The sequence below is a fragment of the Phyllobates terribilis genome, unplaced genomic scaffold, assembly GCF_046119375.1.
Source record: "Phyllobates terribilis strain yellow unplaced genomic scaffold, ASM4611937v1 Scaffold_3__8_contigs__length_932513732, whole genome shotgun sequence".
In the NCBI taxonomy this organism is placed as follows: domain Eukaryota; kingdom Metazoa; phylum Chordata; class Amphibia; order Anura; family Dendrobatidae; genus Phyllobates; species Phyllobates terribilis.
The window spans coordinates 487,237,448-487,264,934 of NW_027362763.1; the positions used below are offsets into that span (position 1 = coordinate 487,237,448).

The 27,487-nt window shown below is 43.4% G+C and overlaps 1 protein-coding gene across 4 annotated transcripts; it reads right to left on the bottom strand.

Moving 5' to 3' along the window:
* Nucleotides 1–566: 566 nt before the first annotated feature.
* Nucleotides 567–27,350, bottom strand: GOPC (golgi associated PDZ and coiled-coil motif containing). 4 transcript variants are annotated; one of them, XM_073675917.1, is made up of 9 exons: nucleotides 27,012–27,350; nucleotides 15,299–15,463; nucleotides 14,394–14,417; nucleotides 9,221–9,396; nucleotides 7,676–7,841; nucleotides 6,517–6,612; nucleotides 3,429–3,593; nucleotides 2,846–3,029; nucleotides 567–2,160 (listed from the first exon to the last, which is right to left on the bottom strand). In XM_073675917.1, the coding sequence occupies exons 1-9, from the start codon at nucleotides 27,264–27,266 to the stop codon at nucleotides 2,045–2,047; spliced, it is 1,347 nt and encodes a 448-aa protein (XP_073532018.1). In that variant the 5' UTR covers nucleotides 27,267–27,350; the 3' UTR covers nucleotides 567–2,044. The 4 variants fall into 4 exon arrangements, with proteins under 4 accessions (XP_073532018.1, XP_073532017.1, XP_073532020.1 ...); XM_073675916.1 differs by having other exon boundaries at nucleotides 6,517–6,615; XM_073675919.1 differs by lacking the exon at nucleotides 14,394–14,417 and having other exon boundaries at nucleotides 27,012–27,348.
* Nucleotides 27,351–27,487: the final 137 nt, after the last annotated feature.

A 27,487-nucleotide genomic window follows, 5' to 3' on the forward strand; every position in this document is an offset into this window, starting at 1 on the left:
ATTAATGCCAGAAAATTATTGTAAATGTAGTAGACCTAGACCATTCCTGAGCTCGTTCTGAAGACACTGACACCATTTGAAAGTAGTGAGGGGGAGAGGAGGAAGCAAGAGGAAGAAGGGGGGGTGGCTCCATCAGGTTAATCGAAATCCATTTTTCATCGTGTTTTTCTAGATATTGGAAATTCTCAAAAGGCAGAGAGAGCAAAGATTCTGGAATAACTTCTGAGCTGAGTAGTCATGTCCGTACTGTTGTATAATGTCCTCCATGCTGATGCTAAGGCACAGAAGAGCATGAATCTCTGTGTGTACTGTACAGGAGAGACATCATAGCATGGACTCCAAAAAGTAATACACTGTAGCAATTTAGCAGAGAGATTTGTGCAACTGATGCATTTACCTGACAGAGGATTGCCTAGACTGAATACAATTGGATCTACTTATGGGAGCAGAGACAAGAATGGACAGCGTTTTTAGCCTCTGATTACAAAAATTGTTCTCCTTTACTAACAGCAGTGGTGAGGAACGAAACCCCTCTAATGTGGTGTACAAAGAATAACACACACGAGACAGATTCAGTGCATTTATTTAATTTGGTGGAACTTCTAATCACTGTAGTCCCAAGGAGGAGACAGTACAAAACATGGATATGTATCAGGATGAAATCCATTTGCACCACTTTGGCATGGAACATATGATGTACACATTGCACACGGATATCCACCATTGCCAGGATGAGAGGACAGACATCCTGGAAACTTCCTATTACTGCTATCTATTAAAGCAAATATGTTTTGAAGAAAACGACAATGAATATATTGATATATGATCATATGAGTACTGTATTGGCTGTGAACGGAGAGATATCAATATAATATAAATCAAAAACTTCATATGAGTACTGTATTGGCTGTGAACGGAGAGATATCAATATAATATAAATCAAAAACTGAGAACCTAAAAAAATATACAGTATAAAAAGCCTTAAACATATACATAACCTAGGTTAAGTGACACCAAAAGATCAGGTCACAAACAGGAGACTAAATAGATTTATAAATAGCAATTCAAACTACTATATACACTTCCCAAGGCGTTCTCATAATGCCTTTAGTGCAGAGGGAAAGGAAAAAAATCAGTACAATGTGGGGGGAGCATTGTTTCACATCCATTTTATACATAAATAGGGATGGGTAAATCCCCATTTTTGTACGCCGCTCCCCACGTTTCTACAACCTAGGGCTGGGCTCATACAACAGGTTTAAAACCCAGATTTCTTTAAAAAAAAAATGATTCTAGAAAGGCAGAAAGATTAATTTCTTTCCCCTTTCTTGAATGCACACGATCCCAGACCTGATAATGTTCCGGCTTATTAAACAGTATCAATATCATGCATTCCTTGTCACTACATCCTTTTGGAAAGTGAAGATCCAAACCCTGGGGCCAAATCTTCCGACCTACAGTTGGTCTGGGGCTCTTAGTGCACAAGGTAATGAGTACCCTGTATAGTCATAGTTCATCTATACTCTGGATAAATAAGAAATACACACATGGACGGGTTAACAATCTTATTAGAAAATATTAAATACAAAAAAAATGACTGCAGAAGGCAGGATATAAGTTTACTGCATGACATCCTTACTTATATGATTGTGCTGGCCCGGGTTGGCACTGCGATGTCAACGGTCAGATTACATGATGCTGTTCTTTCACCTTCTCTATCCCTTCTAGATCTGTCTTGTAAACACTATCAGTCCAGTTTCGTCAATGACAGAAAGCAATTACAAAAGGTCTTTTCATGGTACAATTGAAAGACATGCTTTGGTGATTACAAAAAGAAGTAGAAAATAAAAGAAAGAAACATGCAATGTCAACGGCTACAACTCCTAGTGGATAAATGAGAGGTTTTTGCACATGTAGAATTGCTCAGACAAACCCTGAGAAATGGCATTGGAGACAGAGGTATCCAGCCCCCCTGGAGACTGTAGGGTCTCATCCACTAGAGCGAGTATTGGTCTCTTCCTCTAAATAAACTGTAGGGCTGCTCCTATGACAGGGATTCGGAAGAATATGCCAGCTTGGAAGCCGTGTCGCCCGCAAGAGACTCACTCGTCGACTCCAGCTCCCCATTTTCATGTACCTCAAAGTGTTTTTGGTCAAACACTAGAAGAGAAATAGGAAATTTAAAAAAAAAAATAAAAATAATAATTATTATTTATCCACTTCAGAAAGCCCGACCAGAAACGCAGCACTATCTATCTACAGATGTATATTATTTTTCTCTTTTTAAGATTTGTGCATAAAAATTGGACGTCATATGGATGGTCCATGTGCCGTACGATTTTTCTCTCGCACTCAATGACTTGCCTTGGCGAGTCTCGTCCGATATACGCAGCATGCTGCGATGTTTTCCTCAGCCCGATTCCAGCTGAGGAAAAGCTCGCAGATGAACAGTGACTCATTGAATAACATTGGTGCGAGTGCAATGCGATTTTTGATCACATTGCAAGTGGCGTATTTATACGCAGTTGTGAGCGAACTCAGGTACTGGCAGTAGAAAACAGCTGGCATCTGCTTTATATGGAGAACAACTCAAAAGTCTGCTTCGTTCACGCACACCCAAGATGTGATGTACAGGTACACCACATGATGAGAAGGGGTTAAAGGGAGTCCATCAGCATGGAATAACTGTTCAGACCAAGTACAGGCACTTGTTGCACCCTTGACATAGCTAAAACAGTTCAGTGCCCCTTCCTGCCAACTTGTTTTCTATCTATTTCTGGCCTTCTCTGCTCTTTAAAGCTGTGTAAAGCATTCCTGAGATTATAGCTAGGGAAATCAGACTCACCTCGTAATGGTTTAGCATCACCACTTCCATCTTTATTGGTTGCCCTAGGGCTATTGCCACCTTCCTCCAACTCATCAAGGTACAAGCGATAGCGATGTCCAGTCTCATCCTCATACTCCACGTTCTCATCATCTGAATCTATCTCTGGAGCAACGTAAACTACTTCAAACTCAATTTCTCCTCGCTGAAAGAAAACATGAAAAGAGGATTGTTAGGTAAAGCAGTGTCAGTGTAGGGCCATGAAGCTGCAAAGTACTAGCACAGAGGGGGTAAAAAAAACATTTGAGTAGACGATCTTGTCTGCATAAAGCGAGGAATGTATTTTGGTCCTTCTTGGATTTAGTTTTTTGCTTTTAATATCAAATATTAACACAAGAAGAGGTGGTTACTATTATTCGGACTACTGAGGAAAAGTAATGTATATGGCATTAACAGGGAGCTTGTCTTGCTCATGGAGGGGTAGCCCCGATGGGACATAAGCATCCTATACATTTGTGGCAAGATTAAGATGCAGGCAAAGAATACCACAAATATCCTGTTAACTACATACATACATACATACATACAGACAGACAGACATTACCTGTTGAGACAGAATGGTGACTGCTTCTTTGTGCTTGGCATCCCTTAAATTTATGCCATTTACTGCCAATATAGCATCACCAACATGAAGGCCTCCACAGCGGTCTGCAGGCTGAGCTGGATGAATTTCTGATATTAAAATGGGAACACCATGCTCCTTTCCCCCCTGTAAAAAAATATAAAATATATTAATAACATCCAAATGAAAGGACACAGAACTACACACACGTGCCATACTGTATCAAATGAGTGTAAGGTGGACTCACTGGGCCTTGCTCCATTAGGGAGTTACATAGAGTACAACATGGCTGTCTGAGATGGGGTATCTGCTGCATGTTGCCCATGGTCTGGGCAGGAAAGTATTAAGTTATCAATGTGTGATTGGAACAGAACATCGGCAACTGGCAGAAAAGAATTGTATGTTCAAATGTACACACTTTTGGCATGCTTCAACAAAATAATAGCTCATGGGCACAGGACAGAATACATCAGTATCCTTTATCTCTCTTACAAATATATAGTGCCAAATATATGACCAAAACTTCTCGCAGATCATTAAAAGGGAAGGTGCCATGATTTTTATATTAATGATTATTGAATTAATTATTTTCAACACAAAATTAAATGCATTGGTTTAACATTTTTTTCTTCAGCAACTGGTGTCTGAGCACGACACTTACACACCTCAATATATATATATATATTTGGGCGCCACTTTTTTGAAGCCCACAGCTAAGCTGCGAGCTTCACTTTCCCCTTGTCACCAGTCACAGTGTTCAGTGCAAGCGGTGACAGGAGTTGCTGTGATGCAGGGACAGTGGTCCAAGATGATCGGCAGCGGGATGCAGTGATCAGCAGTCTGACGTTAGTAGTACAGCCCCAGGCTGCTGATCTCCACTAACCGCAGCGACCGGTCACCACAATGATATAAAGCCAACATCCCCCCAAAAAACGGCATGTTGATACTGAAGAACATGTTTAACAAGGCAGAGAATGATTACTTACTGGTGGAGCTCTGGGGGAGATGTGGAGCGCCGTGTGCACTGAGTGGAACGTAGGGTGCTGCGGGGGCACCAGAGTGATAGGGTGTTAGCACCTCCTAATTAGGTGGCACACAAGGGAGGCATTCAACATGTCTATGACCTGCCAGTAACTGACAGTGGGTTCAGCCAATCAGGGAGTGGAGGGTGGGGCCTGAAGTATGGTTGGCGTATACTTCGTGGAGACTTGTTATCCTCACTGGGAATGACGACTGGACTTTAGTCTGGAGACATAGCTGATACTGGGGGCTACCATAGTGACTTGTGGTCCTGTACCTGCACGCCCAGTCTTGTGCTCTGCCCTAGATGCTGTTACAAGGAGTATCTCCAGTCCTGGGCACTTCTGCCTGGTTAAGCCACTCCCTGGTCACATGAAGGTTTTTCTTTACCTTTGTGTCATATTAATAGACCGAGTCAGCACATCGTGCTTGAGCCCTTTGTTATATATACAAAAGCCTACAAGACAATATTTGCTTAATTAACAGGGCTTCCTTTACTCAGAATATGCCAAGATTGTCCTATGTCTGTGGTGTATGACATCCTCCACCTGTGAAAGTGCACAATAAATTTGAGCCTAATTCTTGCATTGATTGCAGTTGGTGTGGTTTTTCATCTGGGCTGGTACATAACCAATTGTTACAGCTGATGCAAAATGTGATGCTGCACACAATAGGAATCATCCGAGGCTTTATATGCTTTGATAAAAATGACCTCTTCTGTGCAGGGTCTTTGGCACCAAAGTCTAGATGGGTGGTTTAACCAGCAAATCCGCTGAGTCCTGTATCCAATCCCATCATATGTGATACACACCACTGAGCACTATATCTAATCCCATCACGTGATACAGTCCGTGCATCTAACCACAGTGCATGATACAGCGTGCACCACTAACAGAATCATCATTGCCAGCCGTTCTTGGTGACACTGTCCATATTTAGGTATCACTTTGCAGTCACCAACGAAATGCCTCTGCACAAGGATAAGGATGGATGTCATTTAGGATCACAATGCAGACACACAGAAGGGGAGGAGAGGAGGGCGTCACACAGGCAAGCAGATCCCATCCATATTTCCAGCAGTAGAAATGTGAGCTAGCTATACACTAGGTTTTCAATGCAAATTTCAGCAGCTGCTCCCCCTAGTGTTTAAAAGTGGAACATATCAAAACTTTACATTTTTTTCAATGGTTGAAAAAAACATTTTTGATGGAACATTCCCTTTAACCAAGGTTCAAACAGACTCCTATAGGAATGCTCGCTTATTAGTAATACCTGTTAAAAAAAAAAAAAAAAAAAACTAAGGAAAAACAACCGTGGATGAAGAAATAAGCAAAAAGCATGTTGGCCTGTGGGTGCCTGCCTGATCTCCATCAGCACCAACCAGTAATTTTGACTTTTTTCATTGTATCCAGAGGAGGCACAAATTAAATTATTTAACTCACTCAATGACCATATACTCTCTGCCTTCTACAAGACAAGATGTACTTGGCTGATGTTAGGATTGGGCTACCCTTCTGTTCTCCCTAAACCTTGTGCAGATTAAGTTTTAACAACTAAATATATTTTTTAATAAAGATTATTTTTATATCAATGCTATTGATTCTGTCCCTTACACCTTATCTGCATTGTCTACATATTGGGAATTAAGGCTGAAACAGGACTAACCTCCCTTACACAAGGAAGTGCAGCAACACCTTGCTCTGTCCTAGAGAACAAGGAAGGAAGACCTGTATAAAAACCTATGGACTTGGAGATCTGAGGTAGCAGAACTTAACAGTACATGCAGTTAGGTATAGTACATGGGGTTGCCGTTACATTTAGTATACATTCTATTGGAGAGAAATAAAAATAAAATAGTATCTTCTTATTAAACTGGGAATATAATGTTATATAGCAGAGTGACGTACAGATGTGAGAAAAAAACAAAACATACAGTTTTTACGCGGATGCTCACCAACGTTCTTGGAGCTTCATCATTACCTTCCGCCATGAAGACGCGGTACAATACTCCATGTACAATGCTACGCCCATTTCACATGTGCACACTCACCGTGATTGATATGCCGAGTCCTTCATGATCTTCTTTAACCAAAATTACTTTTCTGATGGGACCAACGCCTTGACTTTTCTTTAGGCAGTCTGGATCCTGCTAGTTCAAAAGGCCACATTTACAATCTCACACAAAGAAATGAGTCAGAGGACGAAAGAATGTAGTGAAGTTTTCTATTTTTACTTCTGAATAAGGAGAAAAAACAGAAATTTTGATACAAAGGTCAGAGTCAATAAAGGAAACCGGTCAGGTTTGTTATACTGCACTGTCTGAGCGCAGCATGAAGTAATGATCTCTGTGCCTTTGTAGCATGTGTTAAAATCATCTCATTTCTCAAGAAATTCAGAACTTTAAGCTTTGTGACATACAGCCAGAATAATTGCAGCCTCATAGCAGACCCCGATGTATCCTCTAGGTGTTGGCTCCTCCAGATCTTCTGCCATGATTGGAGAACAGGGGTTCACATATCATGAATATCACTGGCTTCCTCACTGGCTATACACCGATATATGTTCTCAAAACTACAGAACATTAAAACACACTTTACCATTACACATACCTTAGTGCATTATCTAGCCCTAAGACAACACGCTATAATAAGCTTTAAAGGTGTGAGCATAAAGGGCGTCAATGGGATTTCCTAGACACACACATCTGTTAAGCCCTATCCACATAAAGGTTTCTGCTGCTGGTGGCCAGGTGACTTACACTCGGCCATAATACGGGTGACGCTGAGAAGAACACTACCCACAGGTAATAAAATTATGTGTACACTGTGAAAATCCCATAAACTAATAGAGTTAATAAAGGCTGTGTGTTCATTGGTGTATATGCGCTTTATACTGCAATTCTATGGCTGATGCAACACATTTTTCTATTTTGCCAATACTGTTCAGTTAGAGAGAACCTGTCACAGGTCAAAAGTCCCAAGTATTTGCATCTTATTTTATTCTTGTGGCTCCCCTGAATTACATTTTTTTTTTCTATTAAATCCGCCATACGGTTCTAGAGACATGGGCCTTTTATTTTGTGCTAAATTTTAGCGTATTTACAAATGGACCTGTGGCTCACATGACTCAAAAATTAATATGCAATTGAAAAATAAATCATGGGGATTATACACACATACAGGGGCTAATGAGCAGGAAAAGGGACTTACATGCCCTTGAGGCACTGGCAATGGCCGTTTCAAGTCATTTCGTCCTCTGCAGGCTCTGATAACCGTTTTATGTCTGTGGAGGTGAATTTCAGCCTCCAGTTGATTCCATAGCTTGTCGTGAGCTGGACCCTTCATATCACGACCTAGCAACTGGATCTGCTGCACCCTTTAGGGAGTTCAATGGAAAAAGACAGAGGTGATGAACTCCGACATAATGGGGAAAAAAGATCTCACACTTTACAGAAAACAGACTGACTTCTGAGCATATCCAACTATCATTTCACAAATTATAACACAAAACTGATAGTCGTGATATACATTACAGAGGTGACCAGTGATCCGGAAACCAAAAACCTCACCTGTCACCTCCTGTTTCTTAACTGTAATCCTTTGAAGATAAGGCCCCCTATTTTTGTGCCAGTCTTTCAGTTTTTATCATTTCACTATATGTTACATATTAAAGGGGTTGTCCATTACTTAGACAACCTATTCTTAAATACTATATTCGCCAGCACTGGCACCGGGTCTCCCAGCAATTGGATGACACTTTTACACCACGTGAGCCTTCAGCCACTAATGGGCTGCAGTCCTACACACTTCCCATGGATGCAACTCAGACATTCTAGGGAAGTGTAAGAACTCCAGCCCTTTATTGGCCACTAATTGGCTGCAGTAGTCACGTGACACAAAAATGTCATGTGAGCGCTGGGAGACCCAGCACCGACATCACTGGAAACAAAGCCAGTGCTGGAGGTCATATTAATTTTTCAGTTGAGAATACAGTATTTAAAGAAGGGGTTGTCGGAGTAGTGGATAATCCCTTAAAATCCCCTTCATTACATACTGTGGTATGTCGGCTCACTGGGCTAAACATAGAGGTAGACACAGGAACACTGACTCTTTAAATATTCCACTGGTTTATTAAGAGTACTGCATAAGCCAGGGCAATGTTAGCAAAACAAACTTGGCCTTCCCAGCCTAACAGGAAAAACAAAACGTACCATATGGCACAGTCCTTGTTGCTACGGGTAACCGCCCACTTCAGGAACAAAACAACCCAGGGTTTATCTTTCCTTAACATGAACACCACAGCTCCAGAGCTTGTGCCTTCAGACCCTCCCCACACCAAATGCTCTAAGAGGCTGGGAATTTATCCTCTAACCTCTTCCCTCTCTACAAGTGTTTAATCACCCCAACACTAAACATGGCGGATTAACCCCTCATCACTTTGTGTGCTGGTGCATTTCTCTAGGTTTATATTACTGGAGCTAACAATCTCCCCTCCAGTACTTTGTCACAATACATACAGCACCCTGGAAGCTATGGGCACTACAACTAATAACTTGCTCACTCCAAAATCCACATCAACTATAGCCAAGTATTAATGTGCCATCAACTAGAATTTAAATCACATAAAAAGGACAATTCTTGATCAGCCACCAGTAGACAGACCCTCAAGGAAGTAATACATAGTAGACGTGACAAATGTTTCTTGAACTTTTATGTGAACATAAGGTGGTCATATTTTTCCATAGAAGCCCTTACCTTCCGGCCAGCTCTTTATCTAAATATTTAGCAGCCAGGCGAGCTCCATACACTTCTGCCTGGAGAACTGCAATGTGCCTACGGAGAGCCTCATTTTCTTTACGAAGCAGCTTCACTTCAGCCTCCAGCTGTGCTTCCTTCACCTTTTCCTTCTTGCTGGCCTCCAATTCCTTTTCCTGCATTAAAACATTGAATATAGGACATGATAAATTGCCATAGATGTGTACAGAACATATTACACTAGAAAAAGAAACTAAATACTGTGCTAGATAGTTCACTTTTCCAATCTTGGGAGGAAAAAATGTATGTGCAATTCTAAAGGTTGGACCTACAGATTCCACTCATTATGCTAGACCTCCTGGAGTGTACAAAAACTGGGCCAGCTTGTAGCAGTATATGGGGGTAATCCAAGCGGTGGGCCACAGAATGAGACATCTTCATTAGTCAGAGGAAAGAAATAATGCAAAGAAGGTTTTTAGCTTTTAAAAAAAAAAAAAAAAAAATAGGTTTCCTTGGAATTAACAGAGGATAAGTGCCAGGGGACCTGCTGCATGGTTAGGCGCTGCCCAAATACTGTATGGTCCATTATTAGGCTGATTTCACATTGCAGGATGTGTCTGATTTACGTCCTGAGACATACATCAAGTGTATCCATGATGCCAAATTCACCCCACAGACAATAAAAAGTGTTGCCTTTCAGCCGCTGACAGTATATCTCATTTTAACAGCATGGAAGAAAGTAGCCTGCTGAGCATTTCCATAAGGAGGCATCCAGAAATAAAGAGTACATGGAAGTTTGTGAGTGAGGCAGCCAATGTATGCCTATAGAGTGACATACGTCAGAAGGGTACATTGGGAAATCATCCTTACATACTACATAGCTCCCAATGTACACTGCAAGCGCAGACGAACAGACCCTTAAAACTCAATAAAAATACCCCGGTGTTTTTCATCTAGAATTCTTACCTTTCTGCCACTGTATTTCTTTCTGCATTACATATCAGAGCACTAACCAATCTGTTATGTTTGAGAAGGATAGACCCATCTGCACAATGCAGATTATCCATTTGTCATTTTAATCTGTGCAGCATTTGATATTCATTTTTTTTTTTACCCTACAAAACATACAAAGTGTACACTGATCTTTTCTCAAGGGAAATGATACACCTGCCCAAAGGATATACATACGAGGGCATGTCACTAATGTACTGGTACACAGATGGTGACTGTTCTTAAGATAAAAAAAAAAAAACTTCTAATAGAGATCCCTTAGGGATGGCACTTAGGAAATGTTCACACTGCATCTTTTTCCAGTGGTCAGAGACTTTCTGAAGCACCTTTTTAGCTTTTTTGTTTGTTTCCCTGAGAGCTTTTTGGGCGTTTTTTGGCCATTTTCCAAATGATTTTTTAAATCAGTGAAACAAGGAAGAAAAAGCTAGCCTTTTTTTTTTTTTTTTTTTTTTTTAACGTAAAATCACAACACTCAAAAAGACGCCTGGGCATCTTCCCAGTGATATGTTATGTGTAATGTGTTCCTTTATGGAGGGTTGTCCTAAAGGAAAATGCCAGAAGAATGAACATGTGTCTTCTTTGAAACGCTTGAAGTCTTTAAATACATTTAAAAAGCCCGAACATCTGAACAGCAAGTTGTTTTCCCAAAGAAACTGATATTCTTTTGATAGCTTTTTTAGTGCTTTTTCCACCATTCTCTTGAGCGGACTCACTCAAAGGGAAGGTGGAAAAAACACAGTGTGAACATACACTAAGGAGTAATTTCATACTGGATGGAAGAAGGGGTGGTCTTCTGCCTCTATGTGCAATGTCTTTCTTAAACTGTAGAAACAAAGCAGAATAACAGAATGTGAATTTCTTGAGCCAGACCCTTGATGCAGGCTGCCCAATCCATGGGTGGGTCAGACAGGTCTTTCCCTTTACGGGCACGTAGGCAGAGCCCTATCAAATCTCTCTCGTAGTCTTCATTGAGGGACACAATATCATGGGATAGTCTGCTGCCACCTGGAAAATGACATTATTAATGCTGCCCAATATGTGGGTCTGACAGGTTTTTCCCTTTATGTGCACGCAAGCAGAGCCTTTCAAATCTCTCTTGTAGTTTTTATTGGGTTACACAGTAACCGTGGAATAGTCTGCTGCCACTGCTAGTGCAACTAATTGAAAATTGGCTCCTCCTTGGCAGACTGTACCTTACCTGCTAAAACCAGGCTCCTCAGTTTAGTAAAAAAGCAGTGAAAGAAAGCCAATGGAATTAAAGCAGAAACAGAAAAATAATGCACCGACCAGGCATTCAAGGGTTGGAGCTGTATCTCCCATTGAAGACTACGAGAAAAACTTTACAGTGAGTAAAAGATCCTCATTTTTCGTTCGTCTTATTGGGGAACACAGTAACCGTGGGACGACCAAAACTGCCCCGGGGTGGGAATACCTTAAAAATTATACAGTTACCAGAAACATTTTTCAATGTTGCTCAAGCGGTTGCCTGAGCAATTGCCGCCTGCAGCATCCACCTCCCAAGATTTGTATCTGTCGAAGCAAGTGTGGACCCTGTGAAGCTTGGAAAAGGTACACACTGATGAGCAAGTGGCTGCCTTACAGAGCTGCTGGGTCGATACCTGGTGAAGAACTGCTTGGAAAGCTCTTGCAGGCCACGCAGAGTGCACCCTAACCATGATAGAGGGGGCACTGGCACATGCCCTTTAAGCCTCGCTAACATTTGATCGAATCCAGCGAGCAAAGATCACCCTATAGGCGGTCGGACCTCCTCCACAGCACACCAAGATGACCCTAAGGCAGTGCTGGCGAACCTATGGCACGCGCGCCATTGCCGCAGCACTAGCTCTCCAGGACGGGGCCTGGAGGGTGAGGACTGAGCCGACCGACGCCAGCCCCTACTTCAGCTAGATGTGCGTTCTCTGACAAATCTAGCTGAAGTGTATTGCAGCGCACGAATTGGCCAGGCCTGTGCGCCGCAATACACGCTGCTGGCCAATCAGTGGCCAGCAGCTGACATCAGCGTACACGCGACTGGGCGCATGGCAGTGACGTCATGCGGCCAAGTTGCTAGGACACTGAAGTCAGCAGTCGGCTACAGGAGAGGAAGGAAGGCGAGTAGGAGTGTTTATTATGTTGTTTTTTTTTGTATGCGATGAACAGCAGTGCCAGCAGGATATATACATGGATTGATGGGAGGAAGGCAGCAAATATACATGGATTGAGGGGGGGGGGGCAGCATATATACATGGATTGAGGGGGGGGGGCAGCATATATACATGGATTGAGGGGGGGGGCAGCATATATACATGGATTGAGGGGGGGGGGCAGCATATATACATGGATTGGTGGGGGAGGCAGCATGTATACATGGATTGGGGCATATACCAAGATGGGGGTGAGCACATTCTTTATTTCTGCAGTCTCATACCCCTGCTCCTGTCTGTGGCCGCTCTATGCTGCCCTTGCCTGCTCTCTGTATGAGTTGTTTTTTCTAAACTAAAACCTCAGTATTCGGGTTAATCAGCAGTGTTGGCACTTGGCGATAAATAAGTGGCTTTTGGGTTGCAGTTTGGGCACTCGGTCTGTAAAAGGTTCACCATCACTGTCCTAAGGCATCTGAACGGAGCTTTGAGTGACGGGCAGAGCTGCCCAGCTTCTGGCTCCATCCACCTAGGCAAAGTACCTAAAGAAGGGACAGCAATCTACTCATTAAAGTGAAAAGTCGAAAAGTTAAACTGAGGGGAAAGGAGCCTGGTGCTAGCAGGCAAGGTACAGTCTGCTGGGGAGGAGCCAATTTTCAATTAGTTGCATTAATAGTGTCAGCCTCAAGGTGGCAGTAGACTATCCCACGGTTACTGCGTCCCCCAATAAGACGAAGTATGTTTTTGTCTGAAACACGGCAGCGTTCCATAGTCAAACATACCTGACTGAGATCATACAGCCGATGCCACAGATTGGGCAACATATATTAGGTGTCAGGTTCTCTTTAAAGTTTCCCTAACTGCCCTATGATCACCTGTCAAACTAAGTTGAACATTGGTTTATGTAGTGCCCCACATGCATGGCGACACATTGTAATGTTTAAGCCAACAAGTGGGTTACATTGGGTGAAACCGAAGTGAACATGCTGATGGACATGAAGTGGGAAGTGAGAGAAAGGACATCTCACACCAGTTAGTAAGACCACATCACTGCAATCGCGGATTAGTTCCAGTTGTGAATGACTGCCATCATGTGCCTAAATGGTAAAAACATCTACAATAACATGTACTTAAAAATCCAGAGTAACAGAAAGGATAATGCTCTGTGCACAACCATGCAGACACATCCCACCAGGGAGAAGTCCAACAGGACCCTCGTATTGCCTGCATCAAGTAAATGGGGGCCTCTGGCTATGTTTGGGATTGTTTCCAGAACATGACGTGAACAGATCCTGGTATATGATGTGTCAGATAGATCCTGAACAGCAGAAACAATGCACTCAGATTCATGCTTGGGTGAACGTTTAACAATAGCTTCTCAGTGACTGCCAACAAGCTATTATTCTGTCAACGCGTTCATAGGGTTACCAGCATTTTCTGAGACAATAACTAAAAGGTGCAAACCAATATGGCTTCACCTCCTGTTGTCACCGCTATAAAAATGTCTACCGCAACAGAAAAGAAGAGTGCCAACAACTACATGTTGGGAAAACCCTGTTGATGCCATTTGAATGCTGGCGGACTAGAAGTCACCTGGTCTCTGCATTACATTAATGAGATTACCTTTTACACGGTGCTTTCTAATACATTTACTATTACAGGCAGAAGCACCAGAAGCCTGGCAGCTACGGCCTCAGCAACACCCTGACATTACACTGCTGCTTTTGCTGAAGTTTTTTTGCAATACAGCAGCCCGTACTCCACACTGTGCGTAGGCTCAGAGAAGTCAAGTGATCCGGTACTCCGCTCTGTGCATGCGTTCACAGAAGATCTGAGCACTGCTGCTTGCATAAGTGTTGTAAGAGATCAGTGGTGGTCTCTGGACCCCCGAATGATCAGCAGCACATTCATCTATACAAGCTATATTAGAATGATAGGTACCCCTTATTTTTCTAATGATGTCAAGAATCCTTAGCAATTCTATAGCATCACAGTGAATGACAGAACCATGCATTACTCACCAGTACTTCCATACTAGGGACAGACTTAGAGCAAGAAGAAAGACATCTGATTAGAAAAGCCATTACTGTTACAGAGCAGAGTAATAAGAAAAAGAAATCGTTTACTTGTTACAACATTACTAAAAAGGGCACAAAGATACCAATGGCCAACATTACAAAGCATGCAGAAGAAAGTCTGTGCAGAAGAAACGCATGTCTAGATTTCCAACTACACTTTGGCCTTCCTTCCAATATCATAGAAGGGAATCACTTATTACCTTAGGAAGGTGGTCTAAATGTTTTAACTAAGGGATGCTCATTAGGACATGCCATCCCGTCAGTCAATCATTGGTGGGGCTCGGACCACCGTAAACCTCCACAACGAAATGGATCCTGCAATTGAGCTGCAGTACCAAATAGAGATGAGCAGATCTGGCTAAATTCTAATTCACCTGTTTGAGCATATTTTCCCAGGAAATTCAATTCACAAAATTTGCAAATATAATGTCCCTTACTATGCTTTTTGGTCTTACCAGACCCCAGAGCAAAATAAACATAAATAAAATAATTATATTCACCATACCGCTCACCTCTCCAGCCCCTCAGGTCATCCATATGGTTCCCATTGCGTCATCTGATCCATCTTCTTACGCCAAGCAGAAACTTCCAGCTCTGATGAGGCTCCCGAAGATGATGGTGAGGGGCTGGAGAAGTGAGTCGTGAAAGGAGTATAGGTTTGTTTGTTTTTTTAACCTCTTGATGGCCCTTTGTGGTTCCTCTATTTGCCCAGTGGGTAATTGGTATTTGTGGTTCAGAAATATGTCAGCCAGAGGCTGCCATTTCGCAAAATTTGCGCAGAAGCAAACTACAAAAAAGCAATCTGCATTTTGGTGAATGTGGAATGACAATATAGCAATAGGACTTACCAGTTTGGCTTTGATGGCGCCAGAGTCCACATTCTGGCCTGTCTTGGCATGTAACTGTAGTTGGACTGCATGGAGCTGTAGCAGCTGATCATGAACCTCTTTCTCCAAAACGGCCTTCTCTGCCTGAGTCTCTGTCAGCTCAGATTTCAAGTCCACAAGCTGGGCCTTCACAATTAAAAAAAACAAAACATTTATTAATAATCTTTTGTACGGATTATCAAAGGCTGAGCTTGTTAAAATCCATGTTAGGCCAAGTTCCTCCAATGAGTATTTGCTGCTTTTTATTTTTTTCCCCTGCATACTTACAGTTCCAAAGTGTGTGGGATTACAAATGTAATGTACAAATTTCACACCCCCTGGTTTTTGTTTTTTTTTACACTGCATAAACTGACATGCAGTACAATTTTGAGATCTGAAACATATCAATTTATTTTGCTGTAGCTACCAATTTAATTGTGGATTTTCCAGATAAATTTGAGATGCTTTGGAAAGATAAATGGAGAAACCAGACATGTAATAAATAAGGTGACTTCAGATGATAACATCCTTTTAAATGTCTTTCCTTTTTATTATTTATTTACATGTCTATTACATATCTGTCCTTTTTGATTGCCTAAATGGATTTAAATGGAACCTGTCATGATGCCTGAACCCAATAACAGACAGATATTTTTTGCTCTGAAACACTGCAGCATTTCAGAGAAAACCTAGTTTGAAGAGCCGGCCAGAGACCAGAGGAAGACCCCTTATTAGTCGAGTGAGGCCCCCAGCTGACTTCTCCCCTACCAAGTTCTCTCCAATACATAGACAAGTCCTCTCAATCAATTAGAAGTGGGAGAAGCCATCTAGAACATGGGAGAGACATGCAAATCAACTGAAGTCGGCCAGGGGCCGTGACGGACTAGTCAGGTCCCCTATGGTCACCAACTTCTCAAGCTATGTTTTCTCTAAAACAATGGAGCATTTCAGGGAACAAGAAAAAAACATTCCTGGCTGCAATCGCACAGCCCATGACCAATGCATGCTGCCTGTGGTTGGGGCAGCATGAATATAGTGACAGGTTGCCTTTAAAACTAAAATCATCAGTAAAGTTACTGGGTTCAAGCAAACTAAAAAGGAAAGGGGAGCAAAAAGTGAAAAAAAAAGTGTTAATTGATCAATGTTTCTAAATTGGAAAAACAATAACTAGGAAAAATGCCAGCATGTACTGTATCTTCTTGTAAAACCACTTTGTTTCTTGAGGAACAGGATCAGAATGATTATCTGCTAGGTGTGTTCAAACGGTCATGTAAAACATTAACCTTCAAGAAAAACCTGCCCAGCAGAGTTCTGCTGTCTGAAAAGAAAACGACTGATCACAAGAATATCACATCTCAGAGAAGAAAAAATGTCCATGCATTATTAATAAGAACATTTCTATTCACTGTGGTGCAGAGCCCCAGCTCACAGCAACATGGTGCACAATAAAAACAACTGCAACACTACTGCCACCAATATTGTGTCATGTATCCAACGGTGTTTTTCTGTAGCTCTGCAGTATAGCACCTAATGAGTCCCCTATGCTTCATAGACAACATATTGTAGATATAGGATTAAAGTCACTTCTTACTTTCAGGTGGGAGGAACAAGTGCTTGCAGCAAAAGATAAAAACACTGAAGGAAAGTTATTGAAGGGTCAATCTTGCAGTGAACATTTCAACCATTCTACACAAAGTTCTGCATTGAAAAAAACTTTTGTTCATATTTAAGCCGCGAAACATGGTTGTGTGAGTCATGCCATAGTCTATTGGGCTGACTCAACAAGCAGTTTTTGACTGTTTTCTGGCATACAAATGCTTGAAATATCACAAAAGTTTTGTGCATCTCAGTTGTGAAAACATGTGAATTTTGGTGTTTTTACGCCAGCTAAGCCAACTTTTAGAACAATGTGGCTGAGAGTGCCCAAAGGTGGCGTAAATTACGACACATGTGCACCAGTCAGTGGCACGGCAGCTGAAAGACTCTGGTATATTTTACTCCACCAGACCAGTCATCAAGCTTGAATCGGGGTCTCACTTGCACTCTTCTGCACTTCCCCCGTAACAGTACACAATGAAAAACTTCTGACATGTTTCTATGACAAATCTGAAGTATTTTAAAGCTTACATTAACCAGGAACAAAACATGTTTTCCCATTGTTTTACTTGAATATACAGTTTTGGTCAAAAGCTTACATACCCCAGCATTATTTTTCCTTTCTTAGCCTTGTTTCAAAGAATATGAATGATGACAAAAAAACTGTCTCCACTTCTCCACTCATAGTTACTGGTTGGGTGAAGCCATTTATTGTCAAACTACTGTGTTTTCTCTTTTTAAATCTTAATGACAACCAAAAACATCCAAATGACCCTGATCAAAAGTTCACATACCCCAGTTCTTAATTCTGTGTATTGCCCCCTCTAACATCAATGACAGCTTGAAGTCTTTTGTGGTAGTTGTGGATGAGGTTCTTTATTTTCTCAGATGGTAAAGCTGCTCATTCTTCTTGGTAAAAAGCCTCCAGTTCCTGTAAATTCCTGGGCTGTGTAGCATGAACTGCACGCTTGAGATATCCCCAGAGTGGCTCAATGATATTGAGGTCAGGAGACTGAGATGGCCACTCCAGAACCTTCACTTTGTTCTGCTGTAGCCAATGACAGGTCGACTTGGCCTTGTGTTTTAGATCGTTGTCATGTTGCAACGTCCAAGTACGTCCCATGCGCAGCTTCCGGGCTGATGAGTGCAAATTTGCCTCCAGTATTTGCTGATAATGTGCTGCATTCATCTTTCCTTCAACTTTTTCCAAGTTTCCTGTGCCTTTGTAGCTCACACATCCCCAAAACATCAGCGATCCACCTCCTTGCTTTAGGCTATGTGCCCACGATGCAGAAATGCTCAGGATTTTTTCCTGAGCGTTTCTGCATCTCCCTGGCAGAAAAAATGCATGCAGATTGTACATGGGGATTGTACATGCGTTTTTCCTGCCAGGGACAAGTGGATGTGAAGCGTTCTTCACATGCATTTCCGCATGCGGGTTATCAAGCGCTTTCCAAGCGATTTTAGCATCACTTGGAAAGTGCTTGACAACTTGGCCACACTATATAAATCCATGCAGCCGGCATGGATTTATATAGTGTGACCGAAAGAATGGTAAAAAAATAAAAATATACTTACCTTCTGATGGCCCCCGGTGTCCTCGTCTCGGCTTGCCGGCAGCTCACGGTAGACTAAAGGACCTGCCAACGTCAGCGGTCGCGTGACCAGTCACATGACTAAATGACGTCAGAGCAGGTCCTTTAGTCTACCGCGATCTGCCGGCAAGCCGAGACAAGGACACCGGGGGCCATCAGAAGGTAAGTATAATATTTATTTTTTATTTTATTCTTTTTTTTACAGGTACTATGGTACCTGGGTCTGGAGGAGAGTCTCCTCTTCTCCAGACCCGGGTACCATCCGCACATTGAAACGCATGGAATCCGCATCTGCAGTGATGTGGATTCCATGCGGTCCAATGCAAGTCAATGGCGGCGAAAACGCCGCGATTCCGCAAAATAATTGGTAGTGCTGCGGATTTTTCCGCAATGAGAATCCGCAGCGGAAATTTCCGCAGAATGTGCACAGAACATGTGGATTATCATTGGGGAACATGGCAGACCTTCTACCAAGCATTTATGCATTTCTGCAGCGGAATTGCCGCTGTGGAAACGCTTAAAAAAAGCATAGTGGGCACACAGCCTTACTGTATGAATGGTGTTCTTTTCATCATAGGCCTTGTTGACCTCTCTCCAAATGTAACGTTTATGGTTGTGGCCAAAAAGTACAATTTTTGTCTCATCACTCCAAACTACCTTGTTCCAGAAGTTTTGAGGCTTGTCTCAGTGCTGTTTAGCGTATTGTAGGTGAGATACTTTGTGGCATTTGTGCAGCAATGGCTTTCTTCTGGCGACTCGACCATGCAGCCCATTTTTCTTCAAGTGCCTCCTTATTGTGCATCTTCAAACAGCCACACCGCTAGCTTTCAGAGAGTCCTGAATTTCAGCTGATGTTATTTGTGGGTTTTTCTTTGCATCCCAAACAATTTTCCTGGACGAAACTTTTGTTGGTCTACCTGATCGTGGTTTGGTTTTCACAGAGCCCCTGATTTTCCATTTGTTAATCACAGTTTGAACGCTGCTGACTGGCATGATCAATTCCTTGGATATTTGTTTGTATCCCTTTCCTGTGTTATACAGTTCAACTACCTTTTCCCATAGATCCGTTGACAATTCTTTGGCTTTCTCCATGACTCACAATCCAGAAATGTCAGTGACTGGATAAAAGATGCAAGAATCGGTCTGGATCCCAGAAACTCACTCAGCTTTTATGCACACACATGGATTACAAGAAAACAGGTCACAGGTGAGGATGTTACCTTTAGTAGTCATTCAAACCCATTTGTGTCAAATTCTGTGCATGTTATCAGGCCAAAATCACCAGGGTATGTGAACGTTAGATCAGGGTCATTTGGATGTTTTTGGTTGTTAAGATTTAAAAAGAGAAAACACAGTAGTTTGACAATAAATGGCTTCACCCAACCAATAACCATGAGTGGAGAAAAAAGTTTTTAGTTATCATTCATATTCTCTGAAACAAGGCCAAGAAAAGAAAAATTCTGCCGGGGTATGTAAACTTTTGAGCACAACTGCAGCTACATGAGGGCTCTTTTTATTCAGGGCAAGTTGTCATTTTTAATGCTGTTATTTTGGGGTACTTAAAAGTAACATGATTTTTTTATAAATGTTAAAAAGAAAAGTTGCCATTTTCTTTCAATATACAATAAATAATACAGCAATGGTATTCTACAGATCATGAGGATTGCAGCAATAAGCAGCCAGTCAATTAAGTTTCTGTAATTCAACGTTCATGACAAGACAGCAACAGACTTCAGGACTTTTTGTATTAACATAGCATTTTGCTACAGAAGCTAGAAAATGTACTAGGTCACCACAACCCAGACTCCTCATCTCCAACCATCACTCATTTTCTGGATTCATATAAATCTTTGGAATGATGCGTTTGGGATTCTTGAAATGGACAACTGACCAGCAAAATTGTTTTTTTGTTGTCTTTTTCTTTTTGAGTGAGTGACTGCAGGGGTTCACATGCCACGGATGTCATGGCTGGAGCAAGAAGTGGAGATTGACAGCAGACCCAGGAAGCATGACTTCTTACAACCTTCTAAAGTGTTCTATTTCCTGCCTGGAAGGCCACTTTAAACACACATAATGACATTTTTGTAATATATAAAATCAAACCACCGAGTATGTGCAAATTATCCCCTTTCAACAAAATAACTTCTCACAGTATTAAAAAAAACACCCACAATCTGAAACGAAAAGGAAACTATTAGCACTATCAGGATCTAGTCTTATAAAACGGAATAAAATTAGCACAAGGACTTGTCACCATTTATTCTGTTAAATTGTGACCACAAGATATCTAAACCCAGAATATCTATATTATTCTATGAATAAAACCCTCCACAGTATCCTAAAAAAAAGATCCATGTTATGTGGCCTAGAGATCTTAGCTGCTAGGTAGAAGTGAAGTGTACTGGGTGTACATGAAGAGAGCGCGAATTGTATTCATTGCTACCTTAAGGCTATGTGCCCACGATGCAGAAATGCTCAGGATTTTTTCCTGAGCGTTTCTGCATTTCCCTGGCAGAAAAAAAAACGCATGCTGATTGTAGATGCGTTTTTCCTGCCGGGGGCAAGCGGAAGTGAAGCGTTCTTCACATGCATTTCCGCATGCGGGTTGACAAGCGCTTTCCAGGCGATTTTAGCATCACTTGGAAAGTGCTTGACAACTTGGTCACACTATATAAATCCATGCAAACGGCATAGATTTATATACTGTGACCTGAGAGAATGTCAAAAAATAAATCTATACTTACCTTCTGATGGCCCGCGCTGTCTCGCTTCGCTCCGTTCTCCCTTGCCGGCAGCGGTACACTGAAGGACCTGCCGACGTCATCGTCGCATGACCCATCACATGACTATGACGTCAGCGCAGGTCCTTCAGTCCACCGTGATCTGCCGGCATGAAAGGAGGAGCGCATTGGGGGCCGTCAGAAGGTAAGTATAATCTTTATTTTTTATTTTATTCTGTTTTTTTTCCACAGTTTCCATGGTACACGGGTCCGGAGGAGAGTCTCCTGTCCTCCACACCTGGGTGCCATCCGCACATTGAACACATGGAATGCGCATCTACATATGCATTGATGCGTAATCCATGCGATCTAATGCAAGTCAATGGCGGCGAAAACGCAGCGCTTCCGCAAAATAATTGGTAGTGCTGCGTTTTTTTCCGCAATGATAATCCGCAGCGGAAATTTCCGCAGCATGTGCACAGCACATGCGGATTATCATTGGGGAACATGGCAGGCATTCTACCATGCGTTTAAGCGTTTCTGCTGCGTTTTTGCCGCTGCGGAAACGCTTAAAAAACGCATCGTGGACACACAGCCATATTGTTCGCACACAAGGAGATTAAACAATACCAACAGCCATGGCCGCAGGGTGAGAAAATATCATCTCAGCGCCTCCTAATGCTACAGTGTGTCATAGGGACACCGCGACTCAGAGGGGCCAGAAGACCGCGGTGTCTGGTTTCACGAACTCCTGCACTGGTTAGAAGTACTTGACCATCTTATTAAACAGTGCAGGTTTTTTCCTTGCTGGCAGTGCAAGGATTAATCTGTTCAGTTGGTGCATTCCACTTGGATTGTCTCAGCTGTTCAGTGTTGACCAATCCCCTCCGCTATATATGCTCACCTCTGGCACTTCGGGATTGCCAGTGTTAGTGTGGCGCCCCTGAGGGTTCAGTCGCCACAGGGGTACTGCACCTCAGACCGAGGTGTGGTATCTCCTCTCCGAGGTAAGGGTGGAGCACCTCTCAGGACTCAGCCATCCATTCAACACTACACCACTCCTGTCCTGAGGGGGGCTTTAAGGCACCATAGTGCTGCCCCAGCCGGGATAGAGGAGATGGGGGAAACCAAAAGATAGGGGGAACCATGTAGTGGGTGAGGGTGGAGGACGCACTTTAGGTTACACTCATTCAATCATATTTAATCAACGGCCATCTTAGGTTCAAGGTCCTTTGATTGTGGTCTTAATCACTGAACGTGGCTTTCCAGTGGAACCTGCAGCTGATTGGAGATACTCGGTCCTCGTTCTCCGGTCATGAGGCGAGGAGCGGACTAGAGTTAACGGCTGTCTCTACCCAGTCAAGGTCCCTACCTAAGAAGGCCTGGAGGGGAGCAGATGAGACAAGCTCCACAGGCAAAAGGATCCCAGGGGGATGTAGACGGAGCGGCATACGCCACCTGTCCTCACTATTCTGGCCTAGTCAGAGGGACTCCTGCTGCAAAAAGGGTACCGGTCCCCGATATCTGGCTTTGCTACTTTATGTCCTAGTCAGAAAAGCCCGGAGGCTTAGAGGATCCCACCGGGTAACAGAAGGAGCGGAGTCGCCACCCGTACCCTTGTTCTGTGTATAGCCAGAGGGAGACCCAGCCTTGTAACACGCACCACATACGGACAGGAGAGGACCTAGTGGGAAAGTCTAGGAACACTCTGGTGCAGGGGGTCCTGATTGATGCACCCGAATTACCCGGAGTGTGCTGAACCCCTTCCTGGTGGCTGCAACGCGCCGTGAGGAGTAAGGAGAAGCCTTGCAGCTGACACCTAACAACGTGAGTAAAGCTTGGAAGACCGCATCCATTGCCTCCGGTTCCTTATTTTAGCGCAACACCACACTGCACCACCCACTACGACCCCCCCGATCCGTCTTCTCTGCCCTGAGGCCCTGCTCCGCCTGTGGGGAGTAGTACCATCTTCTGCTGCCAAGACATCCCGCCTCAGAGGACTGCCGCAGCGCTGGTGGCGAATCACCAGGCACCACAGGTGGCGTAGTCATTACATCCACTCGATTACCACCGTCCCTCCTGGCCCTTATTTTTACTGTGACGACCCTGGGCACGGGCCGGGCCTAGGCCACGACTGCATCCACTCTACACATGAGGCCCGGTTCCGAGTAACCCCATCTCTCAGGGTAGGGCTAGCGAGCGGGAGCGAGGCGTCACAGATTAGGGCTTACTGCCTGGTTCTGGAGTTGGAGGTGTAGTCCATGGTTGGAGTTTGGAGATTTGTTAAGAAGATTGTTACTTGGAGTTTTGTCTGTGTGCACATCCTTTAACATTTACATGGCTGATGCCTTGTGTGATTTGTATTAGTCTAGGGTGTGGTTTAAAAAAAAAAACGTCTAGCATTCATAGCGCCGATATTACTCCACTCTTTCGATGGTTTCATATGTGCACAAGAGTTCACTATAAGTACCCCATCACATGACCTCTCATGCGACACCCACCACAAAACACAATGACATGTCAAGTGACCAGGGGGAGAGGAAGCACTTAGTGTGAAAAGATGAGGGACATGGCTATCCTTCATCAGTCCCTGCCCCGCACTATTTAGTTGCCATTATTTCTCAGCAAACATTGAATCCAGATGTTCTTCATACAGATTTGTAGTTTGAAGTAGCATTTTAAAAGTGTTACCCCAAAAAGACAATTAACTTTTTTGCTGCCAGCTATAAAGCAAGAAGTATCAGCGATAAATTACACTAATGGCCCATCAAAAGAAATAACGAAATGAGCCAGAAACATGGAGTAATGAGTTTTGAAAAACTGGACTCATTCTTGTGAAAGATTCCAATTTTAATGTCCTTTTATGTATAACACTGATGTGAAAAGTTACTATTTATAGAGAGGAAAATCTCTGTTCAACGACACCAAAATCACAAGGTTGATTCTCGATTATCGTGAATGTGGGCACAGTACTACGTGCAACGATAAGCCGGCCGATACATAACAGTTGCAAAAACAGTCCAAACAGGTGACGTTACCAACACAGAATTGAAACAAGGCAGCAATTCCTTCATATGATCAAAATCACAAGCGACAATCAAGTCGTGGTGCAGCTCGACCTTGTAGATACATTAAGGAGAGGTTGCTATGCTCGAGTTGGCCATAAAAACAATCCTTCATTAGCTTCTGTCTGAGAACAGAAATGAAGTATGATGGCATAACACAGGCAAGTGTCATAACATCGAATAGAACTGAAAAACAAGCACCGCTGCACCGTTTCTCCTTAGGCTAGGTGCAGAAAAAAATGTATTCTCTCATCCAAGAGAATTGGGTTGATTATGCTATTCACATTCTGATCAGTGTGATCCGATTCTCTCAGATGAGGAGAAGATGGAGCAAAAACAATTCCATCTTCTCCATTCTGTCAGTCTGTGGAACTCAGACTGCACTCCCGTGTCATCCGAGTGCAGTCCAATGCTTCCCACAGACTTGCACGGCAGAGTGCAATTCCAAAATCGGGTCAAACTTGGCCTATTTTTTTCCTTGGACTGTGCTATATACATGGCCACATAGTATAACATTGGTCCGGGTGTGATCCAATGTTTTGTAGGGACACACTTGGTCCGAAAATGCGCTCGTCTGCACCTGCTCTTATTGAGAGTGATATGTCTGAGATGCCAGGATAAAGAAGCTTATAAGGCCATGCAATGCTCCTCTGGGACATTAAATATGCACATTGTCTCTTCAGAGAGGAAGAGGACTAGAACTCTAGCGCTACCTATTAGTAGTAGCAATCCTACAGTTCACTATTGCCCTTTAACAAGCCTTGGCACATGACTCAGTGCAAAGCATGAGATCTCATTTGGTTGTATGAGAGGCCTCTGACTGGGTCTTAAGTTTCTCATTGCATAGCCTAATAAGCCTCCTTACCCTGGCATGTCACTCTCCAAAAGGAGAAACATAACTCTTAGACCCCAGTCAGAGGCCTCTTTAACAGCAAAATCAGATCTCATGCTTTGCACTGAGGAGAGGCAACACCAAGAAACATGCATCTGCAAATTGAGATTCTGGTCTGGCTTTTATCCTAACTCATGTGACAAGGCTCGTTATGGGTTGATATTGACTTTTAGAATAGCTACTTCCAATAGGTGGCGCTAGAGTTCAAGTCTGAAGAGAATTTGCATGTGGAGTATCCATACTCACTCAACAGCTCTGAAAAAGACACAGACATCATAACTCCTAAAAATACATTTTCAGAGCTGGTGATGGCTGACAGTCATGTTATACCCAGCATCACTTTACGTAACCAGTAAGAGCACTTTCCTTTCGGGGAGGGGGTGGGGGTGTTTACCAAGTGTAAGAATAAATAATCACAAATATATGTTCTATAATCAAGCCATATTGATGGCCCAAATCTGTCATGGTAGCAATTTCCCTTTAAATCAACAATCTGTGAACTACCCAGGTTTTCTACAGGAAAGCTGCTCTGTGCTGTCCCTCAGCTCTGGCCTCACATCTGTATCTAGTGATGTCCACTGCAGGTTTCCCTCCAGTGTGGTAGTGACAAGTTGGACAGAAACTGATTTGCATAGGATTATTCCCAGTCTTGAGGTTAAGGACAACACACCGATGCACAACTTCATCCTTAATTGTGCACCAGTTGCTAGCTAAGTCCAGGGGGCGTTCTTAACAGGGTACCTGCATCAACGGCAGACAAGATAGGTCATCCCATTCTGATCGTTAGGTGGTGCCTCCAGCAGTCAGACCACCGATCTTTAGTATGAAGGCGTCACACTACTAGCTAAAATTATTTTATGCCTGAGACAGACACAACTGATGACAAAGTTGTGTTCTGATGCCTTATCAATTACTTTATAAAAAAAAAAACATCATGTGCAGTGTGGTATGATCCGGCTCCTTGACTAGTCCTGGGAATAATCCTCTAGAAAACCATGGGATCAGGGACAGCAAAACTGCAGTACCACTAGAAGGTGGGAATTGGTGAGAATCTTCAATTCGTACCATTGACCACAGTGATCTGTGCCCGCAGGATGGGAGCCCTGAGAACCACCTCCAACTGGCGAGACGTCACACCACAACAATGACATCATGCCAGGCCTGGTGAATGGAAGAGGGGAAATGTGGATGTCATCAGGTAAGATGAGGTTATCAGTGCTCCCATCCAGCAGCCACAAATCAGTGACCAGGTGCCACCAAGCAATTTGCACCAACTCTTCTGGGCATCCACCTGGCAGAACGCTATACACCCCCAAACCATTTAGATGTCTGCGCAGCCCTTTAATTCATAACAGTTCCCATTATGATCCTTGCGATGCTCAAGCAGCAATTAGTGGTGTTTTGTGGTTCTGTATATATGTGTCAGTCATTGCTTTGGGGCATGATGATACCCTTACAGCTCCTCAGCCTCACCCTGTATACCCTGCCATGTATCAGAGGCCACGACTTGTCAATCAACCAGAGGAGAGAGGTGCTAGGGAGAGAATACAGCGGGGGCTGAGGAGCTGGCAGTGCCCTGCCAGATACATATATACAGAGCTCCACAGCACGATCTCTCACCACTGAAGCATCACTGTGTCATAAAGATATCAGCTGACGTATCAGTCATTCATGGTGTGGGATGCAGATGTTTCCCTATGAGGTCTACACGCACAATGATACCATGTAACTCCCTGTATGCAGGTACACATCAGAAAGCTAAAGCAATGTGTTGTCCCTAGCAACGCCGGCTGGTCAGGGTGAGGCTGCGCCCAGTCACCCACTCACCTCCAGCTTGTGGTTGATCTGGCTCACGGTCTGCGCTTTATGGCACAGCTGAGCGAAGCACGAGCTCAGGCTGGTCATCTTCTGGCGGCCCTCATACGTGATGTCGGCCTGGTCCGGGTCTATCTCGCCCAGCAATAGGTCAACGTCCACGAACGCCTTATCAAACTCCTTCTCCAACACCTCCAGCCACCGAAACATGGACATTCCCGGGACCGGCCCGGAGGACGAGGCGGCCGAACACGGAACCGCCGACATGACGGAGCAGCGGAGACTACAGAAAGCCGAGGGAGAGCGTCACGGTAACCCGCAGAGCGATTGGATGTATGCTGTGGCCACAAACGTAGAGAAGCTGTCTGATTGGCTAGTCAGGAGGAGGACGCAAGGATTGGGTCACACTCTGCAGCTTGTAGCCTCTGATTGGCTGTCGTCAAATAGGGCGGGGCTGTGTGGAGAGAGCCAGAGGTTGTGTGTATGCG